This window comes from Oncorhynchus kisutch, linkage group LG11, assembly GCF_002021735.2.
Source record: "Oncorhynchus kisutch isolate 150728-3 linkage group LG11, Okis_V2, whole genome shotgun sequence".
NCBI lineage: Eukaryota > Metazoa > Chordata > Actinopteri > Salmoniformes > Salmonidae > Oncorhynchus > Oncorhynchus kisutch.
Window position 1 is genome coordinate 42,405,145 of NC_034184.2, and position 24,171 is coordinate 42,429,315.

The 24,171-nt window shown below is 43.5% G+C and overlaps 1 protein-coding gene across 1 annotated transcript; it reads left to right on the forward strand.

Annotated features, from left to right (window-relative positions):
* Positions 1–9,111: 9,111 nt before the first annotated feature.
* LOC109899654 (zinc finger protein 318) lies at positions 9,112–23,489 on the forward strand. The gene is made up of 10 exons (XM_020495078.2): positions 9,112–9,588; positions 9,961–10,821; positions 11,002–12,205; positions 14,394–14,476; positions 14,584–14,683; positions 14,797–15,086; positions 18,217–18,399; positions 19,196–19,295; positions 19,710–19,828; positions 20,559–23,489. The coding sequence occupies exons 1-10, from the start codon at positions 9,325–9,327 to the stop codon at positions 22,521–22,523; spliced, it is 5,169 nt and encodes a 1,722-aa protein (XP_020350667.1). The 5' UTR covers positions 9,112–9,324; the 3' UTR covers positions 22,524–23,489.
* Positions 23,490–24,171: the final 682 nt, after the last annotated feature.

Genomic DNA, 24,171 nt, shown 5'->3' on the forward strand with positions numbered 1-24,171 from the left:
ATCCAAAACATAAAGCAAAATCGACAATGGAATGGTTCAAAAATAAAATAGAATGGCCAAGTCAAAGTCCAGACCTGAATCCAATCGAGAATCTGTGGAAAGAACTGAAAACTGCTGTTCACAAATGCTCTCCATCCAACCTCACTGAGCCCAGGAGGAATGGGAAAAAATGTCAGTCTCTCGATGTGCAAAACTGATAGAGACATACCCCAAGCAACTTACAGCTGTAATCGCAGCAAAAGGTGGCGCTACAAAGTATTAACTTAAGGGGGCTGAATAATTTTGCACGCCCAATTTTTCCATTTTTGATTTGTTAAAAAAGTTTGAAATATCCAATAAATGTCGTTCCACTTCATGATTGTGTCCCACTTGTTGTTGATTCTTCACAAAAAAATACAGTTTTATATCTTTATGTTTGAAGCCTGAAATGTGGCAAAAGGTTGCAAAGTTCAAGGGGGCCGAATACTTTCGCAAGGCACTGTATATAATTGGATAAGTCTCCACTCCCCTGAGTTAATACTTGGTGGAAGCTCCTATGACAGTCATTACAGCTGTGACTAATTTGGAATAAAATTCTACCAACATTGCACAACTCTTAGGGCAACACAGTATGGGCAACACAGTATAGACATTGTTTTTGTCAAAATTGCGCAAACTCATACATTTGGTTGGGGATCATTGATGGACAGTGGTATTCAAAAAAGCCCTTTGGGGGGGGGGGGAAACTAATTCTGATTGGCTGGATCTGGCTACTAAGTCAGACCAGGCCCACCCATGGCTGCGCCCCTGCCCAGTCATGTGAAATCCATAGATTAGGGCCTAATGAATTCATTTCAATTGACTGATTTCCTTATGTGAGTTTGAGTTTATTTTTTACAGGGACCGTGCACATTAATCAACGTTTCAGTAAAAGTGCCAGAAGATCTCTATTTGGTAAAAGACTAAGCCAATATTATGGCAAGAAAAGCTAAAATAAGCAAAGAGAAACTACAGTCCATCATTACTTTAAGACATGAAGGTCTGTCAATCCGGGAAATTTCACAAACTTTGAAAGTTTACTAGTTCAGTTGCAAAAACCATCAAGTGCTGTGATAACTGGCTCTAAATGAGGACCACCAAAGGAAAGGAAGACCCAGAGTTACCTCTGTTGCAGAGGAGAAGTTCATTAGAGTTACTAGCCTCAGAAATTGCAGCCCAAATAAATGCTTCACAAAGTTTAAGTAACAGACACATCTCAACATCAACTGTTCAGAGGAGACTGCAGAGGAGATTGACTGACCATCAGGTCTTCAAAGAAATTTTCTCTTTGCTTATTTGAACTGTTCTTGCAATAATATGGACAGCCCTATTTGGTAAAATAGCATCTTCTGTATATCACCCCCACCTTGTCACAACACAACTGATTGGCTCAAACAAATTAAGAAGGAAATGAATTCCACAAACTAACTTAACAAGGCACACCTGTCAATTGAAAGGTGAATGTCACCTTGAAAGGTTAATTCCAGGTGACTACCTCATGAAGCTGGTTGAGAGAATGCCAAGAGTGTGCAAAACTGTCTTCAAGGAAAAGGGTGGCTAGTTTGAAGAATCTAAAAAAATATATGTTTTGATTTGTGTAACACTTTGGTTACTACATGTGTTATTTCATAGTTTTGATGTCTTCACTATTCTAAAATGTTATCAGAAAAACTAAAAATCTTTTAAGTAGGTGTGTCCAAACTTTGGACTGGTACTGTGCGTGTATATATACAGCTCTGTAAAAAATTATGAGACCACTGCAAAAGTATCAGTTTCTATGATTTGACTGTTTATAGGTACAGTTGAAGTCAGAAGTTTACATACACTTAGGTTGGAGTCATTAAAACTCATTTTTCAACCACTCCACAAATTTCTTACTAACAAACTATAGTTTTGACAAGTCGGTTAGGACATTACTTTGTGCATGACAAGTCATTTTCCCAACAATTGTTTACAGACAGATTATTTAATTAACTTATAATTCACTTTATCACAATTCCAGTGGGTCAGAAGTTTACATCCACTAAGTTGACTGTGCTTTTAAACAACTTGGAAAATTCCAGAAAATTATGTCATGGCTTTAGAAGCTTTTAATAGGCTAATTGACATAATTTGAGTCAATTGGAGGTGTACCTGTGGATATATATATATAAACGTAGTGCCTCTTTGCTTGACATAATGGGAAAATCAAAAGAAATAAGCCAAGACCTCAGAAAAACATTGTAGACCACAAGTCTGGTTCATCCTTGGGAGCAATTTCCAAACGCTTGAAGGTACCACGTTCATCTGTACAAACAATAGTACTCAAGTATAAACTTCATGGGACCACGCAGCCATCATTCCGCTCAGGAGGGAGACGCATTATGTCTCCTAGAGATGAACGTACTTTGGTGCAAAAAGTGCAAATCAATCCCAGAACAACAGCAAAGGACCTTGTGAAGATGCTGGAGGAAACGGGTACAAAAGTATTTATATCCACAGTAAAACGAGTCCTATATTGACATAACCTGAAAGGCCGCTACGCAAGGAAGAAGCCACTGCTCCAAAACCGCCATAAAAAAGCCAGACTACGGTTTGCAACTGCACATGGGGACAAATATTGTTTTTTGGAGAAATGTCCTCTGGTCTGTTGAAACAAAAATAGAACTGTTTGGCCATAATGATCATTGTTATGTTTGGAGGAAAAAGGGGGATGCTTGCAAGCCGAAGAACACCATCCCAACCGTGAAGCACGGGGGTGGCAGCATCATGTTGTGGGGGTGCTTTGCTGCAGGAGGGACTGGTGCACTTCACAAAACAGATGGCATCATGAGGGAGGAAAAGTATGTGGATATATTGAAGCAAAATCTCAAGAAATCAGTCAGGAAGTTAAAACTTGGTCTTAAATGGGTCTTCCAAATGGACATTGACCCCAAGCATATGTTGTGTCTTTACTATCATTAAATTGAAGACTTAACGATTCTCTTTAATTAGTATTACGCGATCAACTGATTAATCATGTAACTGTAATTAACTGGGAAGTCGGGGCACCAAGGAAAAAATATTCAGATTACAAAGTTATCATTTCCTAAAATAACTTTTCAGATATTTTATCTGATCAATTAGTCTTTGAATTAATGAATTATTTACTTTACCTCACGTTAGTCTCATTCCAAACGTCGTAAATTGTTGGTTATCTGCACGAAACCAGTCTTCACTATGAGTCATCCATAGATCAATTGTCTTAAATACTTTATTTATTACTAACTAAGTAATTCACAGAAATGCATAAACAAACAAACAAGGTAAATGTGGTTACAAGAAATGATAGGGGAATGTGCCTAGTAGGCTAAACCGGCATCTTGGCTTGTTAGACAAAAGGGGAAGTGGGTGGGGGTCAACTGAGATGAGACACTACAAAGATGATAATTATAACAATTGAAATGCTAATCCTTTGCACATGAACACTCACTCATTCGGGAACAATTGCAATCAATATATACACTGCTCAAAAAAATTAAGGGAACACTTAAACAACATAATGTAACCCCAAGTCAATCACACTTCTGTGAAATCAAACTGTCCACTTAGGAAGCAACACTGATTGACAATAAATTTCACATGCTGTTGTGCAAATGGAATAGACAACAGGTGGAAATTATAGGCAATTAGCAAGATACCCCCAATAAAGGAGTGGTTCTACAGGTGGTGACCACAGACCACTTCTCAGTTCCTATGCTTCCTGGCTGATGTTTTGGTCACTTTTGAATGCTGGCGGTGCTTTCACTCTAGTGGTAGCATGAGACGGAGTCTACAACCCACACAAGTGGCTCAGGTACTGCAGCTCATCCAGGATGGCACATCAATGCGAGCTGTGGCAAGAAGGTTTGCTGTGTCTGTCAGCGTAGTGTCCATAGCATGGAGGCGCTACCAGGAGACAGGCCAGTACATCAGGAGACGTGGAGGAGGGCAACAACCCAGCAGCAGGACCGCTACCTCTGCCTTTGTGCAAGGAGGAGCAGGAGGAGCACTGCCAGAGCCCTGCAAAATGACCTCCAGCAGGCCACAAATGTGCATGTGTCTGCTCAAACGGTCAGAAACAGACTCCATGAGGGTGGTATGAGGGCCCGACGTCCACAGGTGGGGGTTGTGCTTACAGCCCAACACCGTGCAGGACGTTTGGCATTTCCCAGAGAACACCAAGATTGGCAAATTCGCCACTGGCGCCCTGTGCTCTTCACAGATGAGAGCAGGTTCACACTGAGCACGTGACAGAGTCTGGAGACGCCGTGGAGAACGTTCTGCTGCCTGCAACATTCTCCAGCATGACCGGTTTGGCGGTGGGTCAGTCATGGTGTGGGGTGGCATTTCTTTGGGGGGCCGCACAGCCCTCCATGTGCTCGCCAGAGGTAGCCTGACTGCCATTAGGTACCGAGATGAGATCCCCAGACCCCTTGTGAGACCATATGCTGGTGCGGTTGGCCCTGGGTTCCTCCTAATGCAAGACAATGCTAGACCTCATGTGGCTGGAGTGTGTCAGCAGTTCCTGCAAGAGGAAGGCATTGATGCTATGGACTGGCCCGCCCGTTCCCCAGACCTGAATCCTATTGAGCACATCTGGGACATCATGTCTCGCTCCATCCACCAACGCCACGTTGCACCACAGACTGTCCAGGAGTTGGCGGATGCTTTAGTCCAGGTCTGGGAGGAGATCCCTCAGGAGACCATCCGCCACCTCATCAGGAGCATGCCCAGGCGTTGTAGGGAGGTCATACAGGCACGTGAAGGCCACACACACTACTGAGCCTCATTTTGACTTGTTTTAAGGACATTACAACAAAGTTGGATCAGCATGTAGTGTGGTTTTCCACTTTAATTTTGAGTGTGACTCCAAATCCTGACCTCCACGGGATGATAAATTTGATTTCCATTGATAATTTTTGTGTGATTTTGTTGTCAGCACATTCAACTATGTAAAGAAAAAAGTATTTAATAAGAATATTTCATTCAGATCTAGGATGTGTTATTTTAGTGTTCCCTTAATTTTTTTGAGCAGTGTATATTTACGCTAAGTGTGTCATCTTGATCGCTGTTGAAAAGTTTGTTTCTGTTGGAGAGTTTCATCCTCTCTCTCTCCCTCTCTGTCTTGGTTAGAGGGGATAGTTCAGAGTGACATTCATTTGTTATAGAATGAATGTTTCGGCGGTTGTCGTTCTTCGCATTCAATGATACCTAATTCCTAGCTGCAGACTAGTAATTAATATCAAAGACTTGTTCTTATTCTGTCGGTATCGATAGTCTTAAGAGTTTAAACCACGTGGTATGGTTAAAAGATTCAGCAATGGTCTACAACCTTTATCCTCTCCTAATGGAGAAAAACATGGTCTGGTGATAATTTCTCAAAGTTGGGTTTCATTCGGAATTGCAGAAAAGGGGCTGTCCCAGGATGCCTGACCCTCAGGGGCGGTCCTCTGATTTAGTTCAAATCAAAAGGGAATGATATTTTCCATCATTAAACAGTCCAAAATCATATTACACAATTTTACAAACAGTATCATACTCATTCATCTTATACAACAATTAGATGTAAACCTCGTATCTGAGGCTAGTATATAAACAGAGTTATGGTAATGTGGCCACACCGTCTCCCATGAGCTTCCCCAAGTTGTAACAAACGGACCAGTTCGTAGCTGGATTCTTCACCGATCTTTTATACTTTCTCTGGAACATGAAATTTGTTTGTACCTCAATTTCTGTGAGGTGGAAGAAATTCCTTTGTGCTCTATGAAAATGTACTCTGCCTCTTATACTGTGGGGCCATGTGGCAGGGTCTTCTCAGGAATTTATGACCTCTCTCTGACCACAGCAGCCTAGTTGAAGGAGGCAAGGGGGAGGCAGGGAGAGGGGGATGGGACTTGCTATACCCAAAGAGGGCAACGTCATGACACATACTTCCAAAGTTGTGGCAAAATGGCTTAAGGACAACAAAGTCAAGGTATTGGAGTGGCCATCACAAAGCCCTGACCTCAATCCAATAGAACATTTGTGGGCAGAACTGAGAAAGCATGTGCGAGCAAGGAGGCCTACAAACCTGACTCAGTTACACCAGATCTGTCAGGAGGAATGGGCCAATATTCACCCAACTTATTGTGAGAAGCTTGTGAAATGCTACCTGAAACGTTTGACCCACGTTAAACAATTGAAAGGCAATGCTACCAAATACTAATTGAGTGTATGTAAACTTCTGACCCACTGGGAATGTGATGAAAGTAATGAAAGCTGAAATAAATAATTCTCTCTACTATTATTCTGACATTTCACTTTCTTAAAATAAAGTGGTGGTCTAACTGACCTAAGACAGGGAATTTTAATTTGGATTATATGTCAGGAATTGTTAAAAACTGAGTTTAAATGTATTTGGCTAAGGTGTATGTAGACGTCCGACTTCAACTGTATGTGTTTGGGTAAAATGAAACATTTTGTTTTATTCTCGAAACTAATGACAATATTTCTCCCAAATTCCAAATACAAATATTATCCTTTAGAGCATTGATTTGTGGAAAATGACAACTGGTCAAAATAACGAAAAACATGCAGTGTTATCAGACCTTGAATAATGCAATGAAATTAAGTTTATTTATTTTTAAACAACACAATACCAATGTTTTAACTTAGGAAAAGTTCAGAAATCAATATTTGATGGAATAACCCTGATTTTCAATCACAGCTTTCATGCGTCATGGCATGCTCTCCACCAGTCTTTCACATTGATGTTGGGTGACTTTATGCCACTCCTGGTGCAAAAAAGTCAAGCAGCTCGGCTTTGTTTGATGGCTTGTGACCATCCATCTTCCTCTTGATCACATTCCAGAGCTTTTCAATGGGGTTCAGGTCTGGAGATTGGGCTGACCATGACAGGGTCTTGATCTGGTGGTCCTCCATCCACACCTTGATTGACCTGACTGTGTGTTATGGAGCATTGTCCTGTTGGAAAAAAAATCAATCTTCAGAGTTGGGGGACATTGTTTGAGCAGAAGGAAGCAAGTTTTCTTCCAGGACAACCTTGTATGTGGCTTGATTCATGCGTTCTTCACAAAGACAAATCTGCCCGATTCCAGCCTTGCTGAAGCACCCCGAGATTATCACCGATCCTCCACCAAATTTCACAGTGGGTGCGAGACACTGTGGCTTGTAGGCCTCTCCAGGTCTCGCACCCACTGTGTAATTTGGTGGAGGATCTCCAGGTCTCGCACCACCCACTGTGGAATTTGGTGGAGGATCAGTGATGATCAGCCTTATTCTAAAATTGATTAAATACACTTTTTTTCCTCAATCTGCACACAATACCCCATAATGACGAAGCGAAAAAACATTTTTCATACATTTTTGCAAATGTAAGTCCACCTGTGGTAAATTCAATTGATTGGACATGATTTGGAAAGGCACACACCTGTCTATATAAGGTCCCACAGTTGACAGTGCATGTCAGAGCAAAAACCAAGCCATGAGGTCGGAAGAATTGTCCATAGAGCTCAGAGACAGGATTGTGTCAAGGCATAGATCTGGGGAAGGGTTCCAAAAATGTTCTGCGGCATTGAAGGTCCCCAAGAACACAGTGGCCTCCATCATTCATAAATGGAAGAAGTTTGGAACCACAAAGACTTTTCCTAGAGCTGCCCGCCCGGCCAAACTCAGCAAATGGTGGAGAAGGGCCTTGGTCAGGGAGGTGACCAAGAACCCAATAGTAACTGACAGAGCTCCAGAGTTCCTCTGTGGAGATGGGAGAACCTTCCAGAAGGACAATCATCTCTGCAGCACTCCACCAATCAGGGCTTTATGATAGGGTGGTCAGACGGAAGGCACTCATCAGTAAAAGGCACATGACAGCCCTCTTGGAGTTTGCCAAAAGGCACCTAAAGACTCTCAGACCATGAGAAAGAAGATTATCTGGTCTGATGAAACAAAGATTGAACTCTTTGGCCTGAATGCCAAGCGTCACATCTGGAGTAAACCTGGCACCATCCATACGGTGAAGCATGGTGGTGGGAGCATCATGCTTTAGGGATGTTTTTTCAGCGGCAGGGACTGAGAAACTAGTCAGGATCGAGGGAAAGATGAACGGAGAAAAGTACAGAGAGATCCTTGATCAAAACCTGCTCCATATCGCTCAGGACCTCACACTGGGACAAAGGTTCACCTTCCAATAGTACAGCGACCCTAAGCAAACTTCCAAGACAATGCAGGAGTGGCTTCGGGACAAGTCTCTCAATGTCCTTGAGTGGCCCAGCCAAAGCCCGGACTTGAACCCGGTCGAACATCTCTGGAGAGACCTGAAAAGAGCTGTGCAGTGACCACCCCCCCCCCCCCCCCCCAGAGCTTGAGAGGATCTGCAGAGAGGAATGGGAGAAACTTCCCAAATACAGGTGTGCCAAGGTTGTGGCATTATACCCAAGATGACTTAAGGCTGTAATCGCTGCCAAAGGTGCAGACCCTTTACAAAGTACTGAGTAAAGGGTCTGCATAATAATGTAATATTTCAGTTGTAACACATTTTCAAACATTTCTAAAAAACTATTTTTGCAATGTCTCCAATAACTGCCCTGGGATATTGGGATAATTTTTTAGACCAGAGTAAAGGGTACCTCCTACTGGCCCTCCAACACCACTTCCAGCAGCATCTGGTCTCCCATCCAGGGACTGACCAGGACCAACCCTGCTAAACTAGCTTCAGAACCAAGCCAGTTAGACAAAAGTTAGAGGTTTTGATGATTACACAAATAGAATACAACTCAAACCAAGTGTTTTCACTTTAAACAAAATTGTTACCCCTTTTCAGCCAAAAATAGAAACATCTTACTTGCTTGTATCAATTTGTCTGGGTTTACTTTAGACGCATATTATTCAGACCAATGCAATGAGGTGTAGAGATATTGAGATGGATTTGGGGCCTGTTATTTTACGGGCGATGGATGGAATTAGTATGGCTCTTGCTATTTTCTTAGTAGTACGGGATTGGGTAGGAGGATTTACAGTATGTAAACCTTTTTCAACCACACACTTCGGCACGGTAGGTGGCGACATGCATCTTTCACTTTGTTTTGCCGACCGCCAGTAATACCAAAGAAGAAGGTTCAAGCAGGCCGGAAATCACAACAAACTGAGCGCTGAGTTGTTCGTTGAACACTCAAATTCAAATAGCTACATGGTAGCTTGCATTTGTTATCACCAACTGCAGACTGTAAGTAATAAAAAAAGTAAATGTGCATGAAATCACTGCGGTAGAAAGTAGCTGTAATTGATAGAAAAGGGCAAATTTAACAGTGAAATATGTATCGTGGTCGGCCTCTTCCACCTCGAGGAGGGTACCCGCAGCAGTGCGAGGGCCGTGGTCCTACTCCTGTCCGGCCTTATCCTGGGCCACCGTTTAGAGAAGAAAGAGGCAGGCCCAGACCTCCTTTTCAGGGTTACCATGACGGGCCTCCAGACCCGTACAGGCGCTCTCCACCGCTCAGAAGGTATCCTTCTCCCGGTTCAGTAAGTCACAGAGGTCCAGGCGGTGAATATTGGGGCAGCGGCCCTCCCCCAAGAGAAGTAAGTGCAATAATTAAGTGCGGGATACTGTCTGCCACTTGCTAATTACATTGGTAAATGTAGCTTTAAAAAAAATCGTGCATGTTGTCTGTTTGCATAGCGCATTGGTTAGCTAGCTAACTAGGCTAGTTATCATGACTATTTGTCACTGTTTATTGTTAACCAGCTACAAGCGCAGGTGCAATTTTTATTTACAGTGGAACTGAAAGTTGCCCTGTCCCTTGCATTGGCTCCTAATTCCTTTTCACTGGAGCAATGCATTCATTTGCCGAAATGCTGTGTCTAATAACTTCAAAATCCTGTCAAACTATTTATTGTAATGAAACTGATTACAGTTAAGGGATTTGATTACAAATCTGTTTCTGTCAATAGAGCTCTCATTCTTCTCCCCGTGGTGGCATCCCCACAGACCACAGTCTGGTAATCACTGTGGGCAATGAATTGACTGGACCACCTGGGGCAGGGCTACCCTCAAGAGACTACCCTCCTTACCTGCCAAAGAGGTCCAGTTACGATGGCCCTGACGACCGTGGCCCCAGGAGGCAGAGTCCCAGCAGAGGGAGAAGCCGACATCGTAGTCGCAGCCCGGGAATCAGGGGACGGAGCAAGAGCCGTCCTCGTAGTCCCAGCCCTACAATGGGGGGACAGAGTAAAAGCCGTGCCAGAACTCGCAGCCCTGCAATGGGGGGAAGGAATAAAAGCCGTGCCCAAAGTCGCAGCCCTGCATTGGGGGGACGGAGTAAAAGCCGTGTCCGAAGTCGCAGCCCTGCAATGGTAGGACGGAGCAAAAGCTATACCCGAAGTCGCAGCCCTGCAATGGGGGGACAGAGCAAAAGCCTTACTCAAAGCCGCAGCCCTGAATTGAGGGGACAGAGTAAAAGCCGGGCCCGAAGCCGCAGCCCTGAAATGGGGGGACGGAGCAAGAGCCGTCCGCCAAGCAGGTCCCGAAGCAGGAGCGGGAGTCGTGGCCAGAGCTATGGACAGGCCCGCAGTATAAGCAGAGCAAAGAGTGTTGGTCCACACAAGAGTAGGAGCCGCAGTGTCAGTACCAGCAGTAGTAGCAGCAGTAGCAGGAGCAGCAAGGGAGGCGGTAATAAGATAAAGAAGATGAGCAGGTTCAAGGAGCTGGAGTTGGCCCGTCGCCACAAAGAGATGGAAGACATGAACATGCCCACAAAGTCCATCCTGAAGAGGCGCATGGACTCGGAGACTGACTCCCCTCCATTTGTGCAGGTAGGGGACATATGCCATTTTATTACTGTGTTAAATTAATTATGTAATATGTAGCTGTGTCATGTATTACCGATCTTCATACTCATTCTAACCCTGTCATCCCACAATTACCTTTTTTCTTTTATCTAAATGATTATCATGATTAATTTGTTCAACATATATTGTTTTTTTGTTTTGCAGAACAGTGATTCTCCAAGAGTTACCCCTGGTGCTGAGGCAGAGCGTCTCCTCTCAGCTATGAAAGGCATGGACCCTAACATGTTGGCCACCATGCTGGGAGAACTGAGAGATGATCCACGCATGGCCCAGGGCAGACTTGATCCCAGTGGGATTGCAGGGATGCTTGGCTTGTTGGGAGGTGCATCTGCACCGCATGAGGAGAAAAGGAAGAGGGTACCAGACATTGATGATGAGGAGAAGTTCCTTTATGGCGATGAAGATGATCTAGAGAAGGGCAGGTCTCAGACTCCAGCAGGAGTTCCCCGTCAACAACACAGTCTGTCAGAGCTCTATGGTGATATTATGAGTGAGCCGGCAAGCTATGGCGCCTCACAGCACCTAGAGGCCCATCCTGGTATTGTCGATCAGAGAAGCTCTCGTCAGCAACAGGTGGACATGAGGTATCAGCATCAAAGTAAGTCCTCTGCCACCCCTGACCATAATATCAAGGTTGAAGAGCCTAATGACTACCCACTAGGAACAGGACCACTGGAAGGGAAGGAGAAGCAAGACGTGGAGGAGTATGAGAAGATCCAGGACCTCCTCAAAACCATTGGGCTGGATCTGGGGGTGACGGAGATCAGCAAGATGGCTGCCAGGACTCAGGAGCGTCTGCATGGAAAGAGGCCCCCTCCGAAACCCCCTTCCCCTTGTCCTGGGAGGAGGCGGGGTCACCGTGACTCTTCAAGAAGCTCAGGCAGGAGCAGGGGCATGCATAATAGCCACAGTGGGAGCAGCTCCAGCAGTGGTAGCAGTCGTAGCGAAAGCAACAGCCCGAGTCGTAGCAGGAGCCTGAGCAGCAGCCTTGATAACAGAAGGAGCCAGAAGAAGTCACCCCCATCTGACAGACGCAGCACCCATGGGAAGACTCGAGGCGGCGGAGAGGTGAAGACTGAAACCAGTCCAGTGACACCCACCCACCCTTCCAACTCGATTCCTGCCTACGCCCAGGCACATGGTCTGGTACCACCCAACTATTCACCTCATGGCTTTGGGCAGTATGGGAACTGGCCGTACATGCCCCAACAGTGGCCGATGTACCCACCTCCATCTATGGGCATGCTTCCTCAATCTCCCATTGAAGATTTTCCGAAAGCCCCGCCGTTTGACAGACCATACTTGAACGTCATCCAGACAGAGTTACACCAGGGGAGTGAAAGACAAGGTGAGAACAAACCATTGAATAAGTGGATGTTTAATTACTTGTTCATTCCTCTTCAATAAATACATTTGGTTGGTGATTAATGAAACTGCAGCACGTACGGTGCTTTCGGAAAGTATTCAGACCCCTTCTCTTTCCCCACATTTTGTTATGTTACAGCCTTATTCTATAATGGATTAAATCAAAGCATGTTCCTCATCAATCTACACACAATACACCATAATAACAAAGCGAATAAAAAATAAAAAACATGTTTTCATTCTCCCCAATTTTGTGGTAACCAATTGGTAGTTAGTCTTGTCCCATTGCTGAAACTCCCGTACGGACTCGGGAGAGGCGACGGTCTAGAGCCTTGCATCCTCTGAAACACAACCCAACCAAGCCGCACTGCTTCTTGACACAATGTCTTCTTAATCCGAAAGCCAGCCACACCATTGTGTCAGAGGAAACACTGTACACCTGGTGACCGTGTCAGTGTGCATTGCTCCCGGCCCACCACAGGAGTCACTAGTGCGTGATGGGACAAGAACATCCCTGCTGGCCAAACCCTCCCCTAACCCGGATGATGCTGGGCCAATTGTGCGCCACCCCATGGGTCACCCGGGTCGCAGCCGGCTGCGACAGAGCCTGGACTCAAACCAGGATCTCTAGTGGCACAGCTAGCACTGCGATGCAGTGCCTTAGAACCTCTGCGCCACTCGGGAGGCCCCTTTTTAGACAGATGTATTGAAAATAAAAACAGAACTACCTTATTGTCATAACTATTCAGACCCTTTGCTACAAGACTTTGTGTCCATTGAGTCCACCTGTGGTAAATTTAATTGATTGGACATGATTTGGAAAGGTACACACCTGTCCAGATAAGATCCCATAGTTGACAGTGCATGTCAGAGCAAAAACCAAGCCACGAGGTCGAAGAAATTGTCCGTAGAGCTCCTAGACAGGATTGTGTCGAGGCACAGATCTGGGGAAGGGTACCAAAACATTTCTGCAGCATTGAAGGTCCCCAAGAACACAGTGGCCTCCATCATTCATAAATGGAAGAAGTTTAGAGCTACCAAGACTCTTCCTAGAGCTAGCCAAACTGGGCAATCGAGGAAGAAGGGTCTTGGTCAGAGAGGTGACCAAGAACCCAATGGTTACTCTGACCAAGCTCCAGAGTTCCTCTGTGGAGATAGGAGAACCTTCCAGAAGGACAACCATCTCTGCAGCATTCCACCAATCAGGCCTTTATGGTAGTGGCACATGAGAGCCCGCTTGGAGTTTGCCAAAAGGCACGTAAAGGACTCTGACCATGAGAAACACGATTCTTTGGTCTGATGAAGATTGAACTCTTTAGCCTGAATATCAAGTGTCACGTCTGGAGGAAACCTGGAACCATCCCTACTGTAAAGCATGGTGGTGGCAGAAGCATGCTCTGAGGGATGTTTTTCAACTGCAGGGACTGGGAGACTAGTCAGGATCAAGGGAAAGATGATCGGAGCAAAGTATAGAGAGATCCTTGATGGAAACCTGCTCCATAGTGCTCAGTACCTCAGACTGGGGTGAAGGTTCACCTTCCAACAGGACAACGATCCTAAGCACACAGCCAAGACAATGCAGGAGTGGCTTTGGGACAAGTCTGAATGTCCTTGAGTGGCCCAGCCAAAGCCCAGACTTGAACCTGATCGAACACAAGCATTTCACTACACTCGCATTAACATCTGCTAACCATGTGTATGTGACAAATACATTTGATTTGACATCTCTGGAGAGACTTGAAAATAACTTTGCAGCAACACTCCCCATCCAACCTGACAGAGCTTGAGAGGATCTGCAGAGAAGAATGGGAGAAACTCTCCAAATACAGGTGTGCCAAGCTTGTAGCGTCATATCCAAGAAGAATTGAGGCTGTAATCACTGCCAAAGGTGCTTCAACAAAGTACTGAGTACAGGGTCTGAATACTTATGTGAATGTGATATTTAATTTACATTTTTTTATTTTAATACATTTGCAAAAAGTTGTAAACCTGTTTTTGCTTTGTCATAATGGGGGAATTTGTCAATTGATGAGAAAAAAAAGTAATCTTAGTATAGGGCTATAATGTAACAATGTGAAAAGTCAAGTGGTCTGAATACTTTCTGAAAATACTGTAAGCTGTAGTTTTAATGATGTAACTCCTGTTTAATTTTGTACATTATTCCTGTATAGCATCATCAAAGATGGCCGCTCAGGATAATGGCAAGGACAGGAGGGTTTTAGAAGAGAGAAATAATGAAAGCCAAAAAAAAAAGGTGGAGTATTCAGCTATCCACTTAAATTCAAATGAAGCCTTCAGTATTGTCATTTGATGCTGTTTTGGCATACACTAGTTCTTTAATGATTCTCCTGCATTCTGTAGGTTCTTGAAGAACGTGAAAAACTGAGAAGAGACCGAGACATCCGCATGAAGAAGAAAGATTATCTCATGAAGGAACTGGAGAGATTGCGAAAACAGCAAGGTACTTCAATCATCTCAAAGCCTTTTCTATATTCGTTAATTACATTTAAAAATAAAAATTTATTCAGAAGGTTGTTGCACAGTTGGATACATTTTTCATTGTTGACTTTGTAGGGGAACTGCTGCGCAAAAAGCGGCGTGAAAAGGATGGCCATAAGGACCCGTTACTGTCAGAGATCAGTCGGCTCCAGGAAGAGGTCATGTCTCAGATTGCTGTGCTCCGCAACGAGCACGAGGTAGCAGAGAAGAAACGATGCGAGCTTGACAAAGTGGCTCTTATTCTCGGTCTACAACCAACTGACAAGCCCCGGCGAGAGGGTAGGGCTTCTGGAGACCTTGAGCATCCAACACACCCACCACCTCCAGACAAGGAGAAGAAACAGCAGCGCGCTCGCAGCCGAGAGGTATTACCTGGGGTCCAGGCCTCTGTTAAGGTAGAATTCCGTAAGCTGCTCCAGGCACAAGCCAGAGAGCTGAAGTACTGGTAAAACCTTAGAAAAACATGTAAATTATTGCTGCAGAAATGTAATTATTCTGCAGAAAGTGACAGGTCAACGTTGCTTTATTTCATGATATGAGTCTAAATGACATAAGTAACATAAGTATTCAAAAGGTACGGTTTTGATTTAAATGTATACTTGCCCTTGTCTGATTCATTAAATACCAGTAAGCAGTAATTGCACTACATGACCAAAAGTATGTGGACACCTTCTCATTGAACATCTTATTCCAAAATCATGGGCATTCATATGGAGTTGATCCCCCTTTTGCTGCTATAACAACCTCCACTCTTCTGGGATGGCTTTCCACTAGATGTTGGAACATTGATGCGGGGACTTGGTTCCATTCAGCCACAAGCATTAGTGAGGTTGGTCACTGATGATGGTCGATTAGGCCTGACTTGCAGTTGGTGTTCCAATTCATCACAAATATGTTCGATGGGGTTGAGGTCAGGGCTCTGCAGGCCAGTGAAGTTCATCCACACCGATCTTGACAAACCATTTCTGTATGGACCTCGCTTTGTGCATGGGGGCATTATCATGCTGAAACAGGAAAGGGCCTTCCCCAAACTGTTGGCCCAAAGTTGGAAGCACAGAGTCATCTATAATGTCATTGTATGCTAAGATTAAGATTTCACTAGAACTAAGGGGCCTAGCCCAAATCATTAACAGCCTCAGACCATTATTCCTACACCAAAATTTACAGTGGGCACTATACATTGAGGCAGGTTGTGTTCTCCTGGCATCTGCCAAACCCATATTTGTCTGTCGGACTGCCAGATGGTGAAGCGTGATTCATCACTCCAGAGAACGAGTTTCCACTGCTCCCGAGTCCAATGGTGTCGAGCTTTACACCACTCCAGCTGACGCTTGGCATTGTGCAAGGTGATCTTAGGCCATGGAAACCCATTTGATGAAGCTGCTGACGAACAGTTATTTAGCCAGCAGCATACCACCCTGCATACCACTGCTGGCTTGCTTCTGAAGCTAAGCAGGTTTGGTTCTGGTCAGTTCCTGGATGGGAGACAGATGCTGCTGGAAGTGGTGTTGGAGGGCCAGTAGGAGGCACTCTTTCCTCTGGTCTAAAAAAATATCCCAATGTGTAGGGTGCCGTCTTTCGGATGGGATGTTAAACGGGTGTCCTGACTCTCTGAGGTCATTTAAGATCCCATGGCACTTATGGTAAGAGTAGGGGTGTTAACCCTGGTGTCCTGGTTAAATTCCCAATCTGGCCCTCAAACCATCACGGTCACCTAATAATCCCCAGTTTACAATTGGCTCATTCATCCCCCTCCTCTCCCCTGTAACTATTCCCCAGGTCGTTGCTGCAAATGAGAACGTGTTCTCAGTCAATTTACCTGGTAAAATAACGGATAAAAAAAAATATTAAAAAATGTTTGCTTCCAGAGGCAGTTTGGACCTCGGTAGTGAGTGTTGCAACTGAGGACAGAGCTTGTGTGGCCTACCACTTCGTGGCTGAGCCGTTGTTGCTCCTAGACTTTTCCACTTCACAATAGCAGCACATACAGTTGGTTGGGGTAGCTCTAGCAGGGCAGAGGTTTTATGAACTGACTAGTTGGAAAGGTGGCATCCTATGACAGTGCCACGTTGAAAGTCATTGAGCTCTTCAGTTTGTCCATTCGACTGCCAATGTTTGTCTATGGCAATGCCATGTCTGTGTGCTCAATTTTCTACACCTGCCAGGAACGGGTGTGGCTGAAATAGCCGAATCCTCTAATTTGAAGGGTGTCCACATACTTTTGTATATAAAGTGTACTTTGAATACCTGGCATTCAGCCTTTTGCTTATACATCATATATGGGGTTAAACAATGTGTGGTGCACATACTGCTCAGGCTTACCTGGACAGACCGTGTGTATGTCATCTGTTGGTGTTGTCCAAGAGGCAGAGTTTGACTCCTCTGTTTAAAAGTTCCCTCTTTGTATGCCAATGTCTGACCCAACTAATCTCAAAACTGGTCTACAAATGTATGCATGTTTACAAATGATTGTGTTTTAAACCTGCAACTTATGTGGAAACCTGTTCAGTTTCATATGGCAAACAGTTATGATTAAGCATAGGGTTACATCTTCTCTGATGTCTCACCCTACAATTTACAATATTTTTCAGAGCTCACAGTATTTGTTTATGAAAGACCACCACCATGTCAAACTTTTTCTCTGAAAGAGTTTCTGGAGATGCCACAGTCAGGTAAGATGTTTGTTAGCAGCTTGGATATAGGGTATTCACTTTCATGGATTGAAAGATTAACATCATTCTTTGTAATTTAACTGTCATTTCATAAGAGCATTTTCACCATCAACATGTAGGCTAGCTAGGAGATCAGCGATTAGTTGGGATGAATACTTTGCATACAGAGAGGGATCCCAATAATGTGGACTGTTTTAATCCTTTCCACTGGATCAAAGAATTTCTAATTTGTTAATAGGGTGATGGTGTATCTCTAATTTATTAGAACACTTAAACATGGGTATTCAATTAAAATAATTGTTATTGGATATGGAAAATATGTAACATTTGAAGATGAGAATACACGAAAGTCAAATGGATCTCATTGGAAACTCAACTCTGAATTGTAGCTGTTTTGTTGCGAGGAGTAAATCTCCTGAAATATCCTATTTGATGTTTTTCCACTCCACTCATGGTCTTATGAACAGCACTCATCGAGCACTCATTTCTCACAACTTTTTTGCTCAACTCACAGATCAGTATTTAAAATGTAATTTTGACCATTAATTGGAGGAGATAAGCGTACAAGAATATGACAATGCGAGTCAAATATTAGCCTTAAAAACAGGATTCTCTGACATAACCTGAGTAACTCCCTCAAGGCTGGAACACAGATCTCCTATGTTGTCAAGGTGAGCGTTTTTGAAATTTCAATGTTTGGGGAACATCGTAAAATTCTCTTTGTTTTGTTGTTTTAATACCGTGTTTCAGTATTTTTTTTGCCTGCTTCCTCTAGGCTTATTTAGCACTTTTGCTGACTTGTGTAACTTCTGTTCTTCATTAGGCAGCATCATTGTCCTTAAGAGCCTCTACTAAGAAATCCCCAGCCAGTACCCAGCCTCCTGAGCATCCAGCAGACCTGTTTGAATACTATGACGCTGGGAACCACTGGTGCAAAAGCTGCAATGTCACTTGTGGTTCCATGTTCGATTTTTTCACACATTTGCACAGCAAATCGCACCGAAAGGTTTGTACCATTTATAGAATGTTCCAATAAGACTCCAGCTCCAGCAGTTCCGGAGTCTTGCTGTGGAACTTGTCACATAACGTACAGACTACAGAGAACAACCAAAAGGCTACGCAATAAAGAAATGTGTTAGCTAGACAGTGTTGCTTAATGTACAAGTCTTTAATAATACATTTGCGATTGAGTGGTCAGGTAGCCGTGCTGTTCATGCCTTTACCAGCACAGCTGGAGCTCAAGATAATCAATTAAATTGCATGGCCGGAACTAATATTTAATAATGAATTATGACCTAGCATTGTGTCATTGTTTTGGGAAAGGTATGATCATCCAATTCAACACTTCAGTTAATCCTGTCTAGCTAGCTAGATATTGAAGTTTACATTTGACTTAATAATTAAATTGCTATTTATTAAACACTTGGATGGACACATCTCTTTACAGGCCCTGTTAGCTATGAAGTCCGCTAGCTAGCTAGTTAGCTACCTTGAAAGGAACGCAGCAGACTCCTGAATGTGATGTGGAAAGCCTATTGGCTGCTCTCGGCAAGGATTCTTGTGCTCTCTGCTAAGGACTTATTGGCTGCAGCTGGACCCTTCTTGGTCGTTCAGTCAGTGACTTGAAGAGCTTTTGTTTACTATCATGAAAATGCGGTCTCCTGTTTTTGTTCTTTGTCCCCATATCTGGTTGAATTTCCTTTATCTTTCCAACGTGGCATTTTTTGTTTTTTGAATTGTGCAGTCTCTTGTATTTTTACAGCAAATTGTTTATGCATTCTTTTTTCATTGGCACTGTGCAGACTCAGGATCCTTACAATCGACCATGGACGTCAAGTTCCTCCAACAATGAGATTAATAAGATTTACTCTTCAGGGCAGAAAATGACTAAACCTGCTAAAGGTACAAACTTGAATTTCTGTTTTTATACATTTCCCTTTTTCTAAATATTTGTAATGTACTGTTAAATGTTGTTAGCAATCTTTTACTTTTAGGCTCTTTGTGCTGGATCACTGCCACAGTTTGCAGTCACTGAATACAAAACTATGCATAAGAAGTAAGAAATAAACATTGATTTCTATATGCAATGTAAAGGGGGTCATTTTGGGCAACCGTTAGTCAATTACAAATGTTGATGTTTATATGTCCATGTTTACTGAATGTACTTATACTCTCCAAGTAACGGACCTACATTTTATAACAATCTACTTTTATAACAGGTTCTTCCATGGAGAGCACAGTAAAGGTAATAATCAATGATTGTTTCCTGTGACCATTAGGTATTTTTAAAAACCTCTCTCTCTTTTTCTCTCATAGGATCTGAGTTTTTGGTGCCTGTGAGGGGATATTATTGCCAGCTGTGCGAGGAGTTTTACGGGGATGCAATTTGTGCTGAAGATCATGCCACGAGTCATACTCACAATGAGAAATACAAGGTAGGCCATTACTAGTTGGGAGTAGGATATTATTTCACTAGGGCTACATTAAGGATGTTTACAAATTTGAAATTCGGAAACCTGGTTCGGTTTCCTGCTGCGTTTTGTTATTGCTTTGTGCACACAGTAGTCTTTTGTCTACTTTGCAGGCCTATGATCAAATAGTATCTGAAATGTTTAAAAGGAGCTTGCCTGGTGCAATATAAATCATAAAATAGTACCTCATTTGACACCCCAGGCAGGCTCAAGCAAAGTATTTAAAATACTATTTGAACCCTGGTCTGCTACTTTGGATAGCTTAGACATGTATCATTTTGTAATTTAGGTGAACTATGTTTTCCTACAGTAGAGGTTGCAATACAAGTTTAAGTATGTTCACCTAGCCACTGTCACCAACTGCTAATTTAAGCATTTTCTAAAATCATTTAAAGTCTAAAGTTCAATGACTTGGTTTGAATTTATGAGATGATTTGGGCATGGAATTTCATACATGCTAATATTGGGTACATTGATTAACGTTGGTTTTTGGTTAGAAAATTCTGTTGGTGTTGGTGGCTAGGTAAACAAACTCATTGTGGATTGCACTCTGTCCTTGTCCATACACTGCCAACAAGGTAAGAACACTTGGATGAACTGTCCCTTTAAGTCTAATTTTAGGGACAGTTTTTATTTTGTATTATTATTATTTTTAACTTTAATGATTTACATATGTGTTTGGTCCTTCTGCTAGAAACGAATGTATGAGTATCCACTCTACGAACAGAGAAGGAACCTGGATCGTCAGGCTGGACTCACGTTGGAAGTTGGTGACAAAAAGCACTCGGAGTTCAAACGCAAACACGAAGAGGAAGAATCCAAAAAGAGCAAAGAGAAGGAGGAAGGGAAACATAAACGCAGCAAAAAGGACAAGGGAAAGGACAATGAGAAGTTCAAACACATGGAGAAGGAGGGGAAGGCGAAGCACAGCAAAAAGGAGGAAAAGTACAAATATTACAAGAGGGAGGAGGAGGAGGAAGAGAGGGCCAAGTATAGCAAAAAGGAGGAAGACGAGAGGTCTTTGTACAGCAAAAAAGAGGAGAGATATAAACATAGCAAGGAGGGGGAAGAGTGGCCCAAGTACAGTAAGAAGGATGAAGAGAGATACAAGCATAGCGAGGAGGAGGAGTGGTTAAGAAATCGCAGGGAGGAGGAAGAGAGGTCTAGCAGGGTAGAGGAGAGACCCAAGTTTAGTTGGAGGCATAATGAGGAGGAGGAAGACCGGTCCAGATATGGTAAGGGGAAAGAGCCCAACCCCAAATATAGCAAGAAAGAGGAGGTGAGGTGTAGATCAGAGAGGGAGGATGGGAAACCTAAGAATGAAAAGGAGGAAAGACAATCAAGGAAAGACCAGGGTGAGCGTCAAAGGGAAGATGAGAAGTCAGGATCTAGAAAGCAGTCTGAGCCTGAGAAACCCGGTGAGCCTCCCAAAGTGTTCTGTGGGCCTAATCCAGCATTGAGAGCAAAGCTGCGCAAGAAAAGTGAGGAAACAACCAAAGTAGAGCCAAAGGCTCCGTCTGCTTTTGGAAAGTTCAGTTGGAAGAAAAAACTAGAAAATGAGCTTGCGAAGGAGGCAGAGAGAGTGGCTGCTGAGTTCCTGAAGGAAGATGAGGCAGATGCTGAAGAGGATGACGACCCGGATGCATTTTCAAAGTCTGTGGCCGCAGCCAAGAGCATTGCTATCAAGCTGTCAGGGAAGACAGTCATCCCCCCAACTAACACATGGGTACCCTTCAACTCTGGGAAAATACGCCCAAACCTTCCTGCTCCCTCCGTGGTCCTGAGAAAGTCCTCTGGACTTGGGCCCTGGGTCTATGCTAAACCGGCCCCTCTCAACACCTTCCCCTCTATCAAACCACCCGGTGCCAGTGGAGAGACGCCTCTGCCTGTCATACAGAACCAGCCTATAAAGGACCCTGTATTGGCAGCAGACATCATTTCCAAGGCGTTCTGTGGTGAGGAATTGGAGTCAGCAGATGGCACCTGGAAGCCAGGTCCCCATTTTACACCAGACAAAAAGAAAGCTTCCACAATGGAGTCTGTTAGTCAAGCCCCCACGTCCACTCCTTCAGCAGTGATGTCGGAGTTCAAGACTCCCCTGCCTCCCCCGCCTGTCCTGATAATGATGACCATGGAGTCGGATGTATCTGCACCAGGAGTCCCTGAGAGTGAGCAGAATGTCCCAGTGATGGTCACACCCCCTCCTTTCATGCAGAGACCCCCAAGTGAGGTGATGAAGAAATCAGAAAAACCGAAGTCTAGCCTAGCTGCTGCAAAAGCACAAGATTTATTTGACATATTTTATAGCAGCAGTACCACATCCACCACCAGCACTGCCATGTCCAATAAAGCAGTCATAGAGTCCAAAGCTGCTCCGAATTACTTAAAGAACAGCGAAACCTTGGAGGCTACGGCCCCACAAACAGAGCAAATCCAACCTGAGCTATCAGCTCTTGACAACAGTAACACCATTGAAACTGACACACAGGAGTCAATGGAGACTGAACGTGGGTCTGACCCACAGCCCAAGGAAGATGCGCCTGAGAATGCCCCCATGCAATTGGATAACCCATCAGATACTCTGGGTATCTCAACAGAGACCCTGGATCTCCCAACAGAAGTGCTGGGCTTAGATCTGTTTGATTTAAATTTTGATTAACAGATCCCACTAGAACGCAGGCCATTGGAGGGTGGGTATTTTAGGTAGTTGATGGGATTAGGGTGTATATTCGAGGGGAACAAATAGTAACCAACACATCCCTCTGATTAGAAAACTAAGCCCTGTTGCCTTGGGCAGGTTGATGTTTATTGTCATGAATCTTGCCCTGGAGGCAGAACTGAGTGATTTCCGTTAGATGGGCCAACTGCAAAGTCATAATTGGCTATATCGTAAAAATGTAAGGTTATATATTATGACTTTGTGGCTGTGCCACCTAGTGACCACTGCAGAGTTGCCTCCAGTACATAAATCATCCCAATAAATGCCAACCTGTGTAATTTAGTGGCCCTAGCAGGCAGCTCGAACTTGAATAGATAAGGAAATGAAACTTCCACTGAAAGATATGAGACATTCTTAAGTGATGAATCTTCAGAAATGTTGAAGCTTGTGCTGCAGTTCTTTTTGTGTTGAATAATTTCTTCATTCATCTCAACTTTTCTTTACTTAAGGTAACGTACAGTACCATGCTTATTGATTACTATAGTTTTGTGTGTATCCATGTTCAGCCTCTTAATCAAGTAGTTATTTTCTCTTTAAATGATTGAATGTTATTTTAATACAGGAACAAGAGAAAAATTTGGTAAGGTAGTGCAGCATGGACCAAAATATCTGAACAATGTTTTCTTTTACAATTGTGCCATGTAATATCTGTCACTCTTTACAGCACCCTCCAGAAAAGAAGATGTGGACATATATATATATATATGTATATATACACACTCATGAACATAACCTTGGAATTGTTGCTCCTTTAAAAAAAAAAAAATAAATCCAAACTTTCCATTGGTTCACTGACTGTACTATGTGCAATGCTATTCTGTGTTAGTTAGTGAAAATAATCAAACTGGTTGTCCCTTTTAACTGTTGTTGCTAAAGTAGAATTCAAATAAATGTCAGTGACCACAACATTTTCTCTTATTTCTCAGACCTTGTAACCATAAAGCATCACTATGGTATGCCCCTTGCAGTCGAAAGGAATTCTGAAGAAAAACCTCACTGAGTGTCTGCAACGGGCAACTCTGAAATGAACAGGATGTTAATATACAGTGGCTTAGGAAAGTATTCAGACCCTTTGAGTTTTTCTACATTTTGCCTTATTCTAAAATGTATTCAATATTTTTTTTTCTCAATCTACACACACTACCTCATAATGACAAAGCAAAAACAGGTTATTAGAAATTTTTGCTAATTTATAAAAAATAAAATTAAAAAGTGAAATATACATTTACATAAGTATTCAGACCCTCACCTTTGACAAGCTTGGCACAGTTTCTCCCATTCTTCTCTACAGATCCCCTCAAGCTCTGTCAGGTTGGATGGGGAGCGTTGCTGCACAGCTATTTTCAGGTCTCTCCAGAGATGTTCGATCGGGTTCAAGTCCAGGCTCTGGCTGGGCCACTCAAGGACATTCAGAGACTTGTCCCGAAGCCACTCCTGCGTTGTCTTGGCTGTGTGCTTAGGATCGTTGTCCTGTTGGAAGGTGAACCTTCACCCAAGTCTGAGGTCCTGAGTGCTCGAGGAGGTTTTCATCAAAGATCTCTCTGTACTTTGCTCTGTTCATCGTTCCCTCGATCCTGACTGGTCTCCA